Source organism: Tupaia chinensis, unplaced genomic scaffold, assembly GCF_000334495.1.
Source record: "Tupaia chinensis unplaced genomic scaffold, TupChi_1.0 Scaffold000322_1, whole genome shotgun sequence".
Lineage (NCBI taxonomy): Eukaryota > Metazoa > Chordata > Mammalia > Scandentia > Tupaiidae > Tupaia > Tupaia belangeri.
Window position 1 is genome coordinate 1,153,449 of NW_006159816.1, and position 4,485 is coordinate 1,157,933.

A 4,485-nucleotide genomic window follows, 5' to 3' on the forward strand; every position below is an offset into this window, starting at 1 on the left:
GTGTGTGTGCGCGTTTGCGAACGTGTGTGTGTGCCAGCCCAGCCTCTCTCCCCTTAATCGCCCACAACTACTCACGAGAACGACTCTCTCGCTTAAGTAACTCCTGCAGCTTTTCTCATTTTACCATTTTTCAATGTTTAGAATTTTTTTTTTTTGGTCCTTTTTTTTGGCTAACTTAGGAGTTTCCCGGGTCAAAAAAAATAAAAATACACAGTAACTATGATTATTTGCTAGTAGTGATTTTGAAGTTCTAAAAGCTATTAACTAATCACTTTTTCACTTCTTTCGATTAGGAAAATAAAAGCCCCTGTTACCAAGATTCGCGTGCGTGCATTTCATGTACATTGAGGATGTCAAGTTGTTTTTTTTCAGGCAATGAAAGGATTCTTAAGTGTACACATTGTACTAGATACTGGTTTGAAGAGCGTTTAGTCGAGAAGGGGGAAAACGGTGGAGAAAGGAAGAACTCACTCTTGCTACCTGTTACCGCTCCAGAGGCGGCCAAGTCCCTGGCAGCCCTGCTGGAGCCGGATATGTAGTTGTTTTACTAAAAGCTTTTTATTTCCCTTATTAGAAGCAGCAACTTCGCCTCTGCCAATCGCTGACCATTATAATTACTCAATTTTTAAAAGGGAGGTTTGAGGCGAACTTTGAAAAGCCCCAATAAAGAGCGGGCGGCCCTTTCAATGGGCTGTTTATTAGAGAGGAGCCTTCCGCACCTGATCCCCGGCGCGTGGGAGCGCTCTCTGCGCCGCGCCCCCAGCTCTCCCAGTGTAGCACACGCTTTTGTACAAGGTGGAAATTCAGCAGAGGGCAAGGGATGGAGGGCGAGAAAAGAAAGGCGAAGGGGAGCGGGGAGAGGAAGACCTCTGCCTACTTCTGCCAAATGTCTGATTGATGGTGAAATGATTTGGTGAAAACTACTTTTCCTCCTCCATACAGTCGCTCTTCAATCTCCCATCGGTATAATCTTCTTTAAAAATCACTGCCAGTGTTAGTAAATTATGTAATGGCTCTTTAACTTAAATCGCTAAGTACAGAGAAGCCAGGTCAGAGATCGGAATAGAATGTGCGGTTTTCAAACCCATTGGGTTTGTGGAGTTGTGAGTGACTTTGAATACAGATAAACATGAAGTTGCTGAAATGTACACTCATTTCGACACCCATTTTTTTTTTTGCCAGGCAATCACCACAAACACAGTTAAGCTGAGCACTAGGAAACATGTACACATGTCCAAATATATACATGTTCACGCCCCACCCCAGCCCTAACCTCTCTCCCGTGCACTAGCGGTGCACACGCACATCCTATACAACACTGCATTCAACTTTTTCTCAGGGGCATTCATTTTGTAATAACCGCTCACCCCCACACTGATCTTTACAAGTGCTTGTGCATGGTAGTTGTGGGAGCTGAAGACTTACCTAGCTTTTGAATATAGCGATTTTCTCCTCTGCTTTCTGTTTGCCTCTCTGCCCTGTTGAATGTAGGAAACCGAAACATGACCAAATCGTACAGTGAGAGTGGGCTGATGGGCGAGCCTCAACCTCAAGGTCCTCCCAGCTGGACAGACGAGTGTCTCAGTTCTCAGGACGACGAGCACGAGGCAGAAAAGAAGGAGGACGACCTCGAAGCCATGAACGCGGAGGAGGACTCATTGAGGAACGGGGGAGAGGAGGAGGACGAAGATGAAGACCTGGAAGAGGAAGAAGAAGAGGAAGAGGAGGACGATGATCAAAAGCCCAAGAGACGTGGTCCTAAGAAGAAGAAGATGACCAAGGCGCGCCTGGAGCGTTTTAAACTGAGGCGCATGAAGGCCAACGCCCGGGAGCGGAACCGCATGCACGGACTGAACGCAGCGCTGGACAACCTACGCAAAGTGGTGCCCTGCTACTCCAAGACACAGAAGCTGTCCAAAATCGAGACTCTGCGCTTGGCCAAGAACTACATCTGGGCTCTGTCGGAGATTCTGCGCTCAGGCAAAAGCCCCGACCTGGTCTCTTTCGTACAGACGCTCTGCAAGGGGTTATCCCAGCCCACCACCAATCTGGTTGCGGGCTGCCTGCAGCTCAACCCTCGGACTTTTCTTCCTGAGCAGAACCAGGACATGCCCCCGCATCTCCCGACCGCCAGCGCTTCCTTTCCTGTACACCCTTACTCCTATCAGTCGCCGGGGCTGCCCAGCCCACCCTATGGTACCATGGACAGCTCCCACGTCTTCCACGTCAAGCCGCCACCGCACGCCTACAGCGCAGCGCTGGAGCCCTTCTTTGAAAGCCCCCTGACTGATTGCACCAGCCCCTCCTTTGATGGACCCCTCAGCCCGCCGCTCAGCATCAATGGCAACTTCTCTTTCAAACATGAACCGTCCGCCGACTTTGAAAAAAATTATGCCTTTACCATGCACTACCCTGCAGCGACCCTGACAGGGGCCCAAAGCCACGGATCAATCTTCTCCGGTGCCGCTGCCCCTCGCTGCGAGATCCCCATAGACAATATTATGTCCTTTGATAGCCATTCACATCATGAGCGAGTCATGAGTGCCCAGCTCAATGCCATCTTTCACGACTAAAGGCACGTCTGTTTCACCATTCCCGGGAAACGAACCCACTGTCCTTACAGTGACTGTCGTGTTTACAAAAGGCGGCCCTTTGGGTACTGTTGCTGCAAAGTGCAAATACTCCAAGCTTCAAGTGATATATGTATTTATTGTCGTTACTGCCTTTGGAAGAAACAGGGGATCAAAGTTCCTGTTCACCTTATGTATTATTTTCTATAGCTCTTCTATTTTAAAAAATAAATAATACAGTAAAGTAAGAAAAAAATGCACCACGAATTTGGTGTAGCTGTATTCAGATCATATTAATTATCTGATCGGGATAACAAAATCACAAGCAATAATTAGGATCTATGCAATTTTTAATCTAGTAATGGGCCAATTAAAATATATATAAATATATATTTTTCAACCAGCATTTTACTACTTGTTACCTTTCCCATGCTGAATTATTTTGTTGTGATTTTGTACAGAATTTTTAATGACTTTTTATAATGTGGATTTCCTATTTTAAAACCATGCAGCTTCATCAATTTTTATACATATCAGAAAAGTAGAATTATATCTAATTTATACAAAATAATTTAACTAATTTAAACCAGCAGAAAAGTGCTTAGAAAGTTATTGTGTTGCCTTAGCACTTCTTTCCTCTCTAATTGTAAAAAAAAAGGAAAAAAAATGCACAATTTGAGCAATTCATTTCACTTTAAGGTCTATCCCTCTCCTTAAAATAAAAACCAGATTCATAACTCTGAAGAGAATGGAAAAAAAAAGAGAGAGAAACATTTCCTATCAAAACATATCAATTCATTACTTGCACAAGCTTGTATATACATATTATAAATAAATGCCAACATGCTCTTCTTTAAATCAAAAGCTGCTTGACTATCACATACAATTTGCACTGTTTTCTTTTTAGTCTTTTACTCCTTTCATTCTACAATTTTACAGAAAATCTGAAGCTATCGATGTTTCCAGAAAATATAAATGCATGATTTTATACATAGTCACACGAACAGTGGTTTGTCATATATTCATGTAATAAATCTGAGCCTAAATTTAATCAGGTTGTTAATGTTGGGATTTATACCTATTGTAGTCCATTAGTACAGTAGCTTAAATAAATTCAAACCATTTAATTCATAATTAGAACAATAGCTATTGCATGTAAAATGCAGTCCAGAATAAGTGCTGTTTGAGATGTGATGCTGGTACCACTGGATTCGATCTGTACTGTAATCTTGTTTGTAACCCTGTATATTATGGTGTAATGCACAATTTAGAAAACACTCATCCAGTTGCAATAAAATAGTATTAAAAATCAGAGCAATTGTTGCATTTCTTTTTCAAGAGTTTTTGTGTTGTTTCAAGTATACATTATTCCTGGGGGAGAAAGTTGCTTTATTTGTTGAATTTTTGAAAAGGCTAAAAACCATCTGTAGAATAAAAGAAAAGGAAAAAGTTGACTTTGGCATACCCTCTAGTGTGTTTAACTTGCTTAGAGAGTCACCAGTTCTTTGTAGGTAATGAAAAGACATAACTGACATTTCATTATTTGGAATATAGGAATGACGGTGAGACAAACCATTGTGTTTTTATTTTTACTTTGTTTTAAGGGCCTTCACCTTTAGGTTTTTTGTTCCCATTCTTCTAAATGATGGTTACATGTTTTCTTCTAATTTTTTAAAAAAGTGGATTTAGTTAATTCTCAACAAGCAAGATAGCAAGTACTCTACATTAGTTTGTCTAGCATTTAAAACATAAAACTTTAGCACTTTCTTGGTGTTCTCTTACGTGTACATTTTCCTAAACTAAACAGGTCTCTCTTGCAAACCAGTACCATCCCAAAGAGAAAGGTATATACCTTTAGAAAAATAACAGAATAAATGATTTAACTATTTTTCAAGTCCAAGAAGTGATACTTTAT

At 41.5% G+C, this 4,485-nt stretch overlaps 1 protein-coding gene across 1 annotated transcript in view; it reads left to right on the forward strand.

Moving 5' to 3' along the window:
• The window catches only part of NEUROD1 (neuronal differentiation 1), a 3,467-nt gene extending 474 nt beyond the window's left edge, over positions 1 to 2,993 (forward strand). The window contains exon 2 of the mRNA XM_006151629.2: positions 1,492 to 2,993. Coding sequence (XP_006151691.1) covers positions 1,503 to 2,573 — 1,071 coding nt within the window. The 5' untranslated portion in view covers positions 1,492 to 1,502 and the 3' untranslated portion in view covers positions 2,574 to 2,993. The remainder of the gene's footprint in view (positions 1 to 1,491) is intronic.
• The last annotated feature ends 1,492 nt before the right edge of the window (positions 2,994 to 4,485 follow it).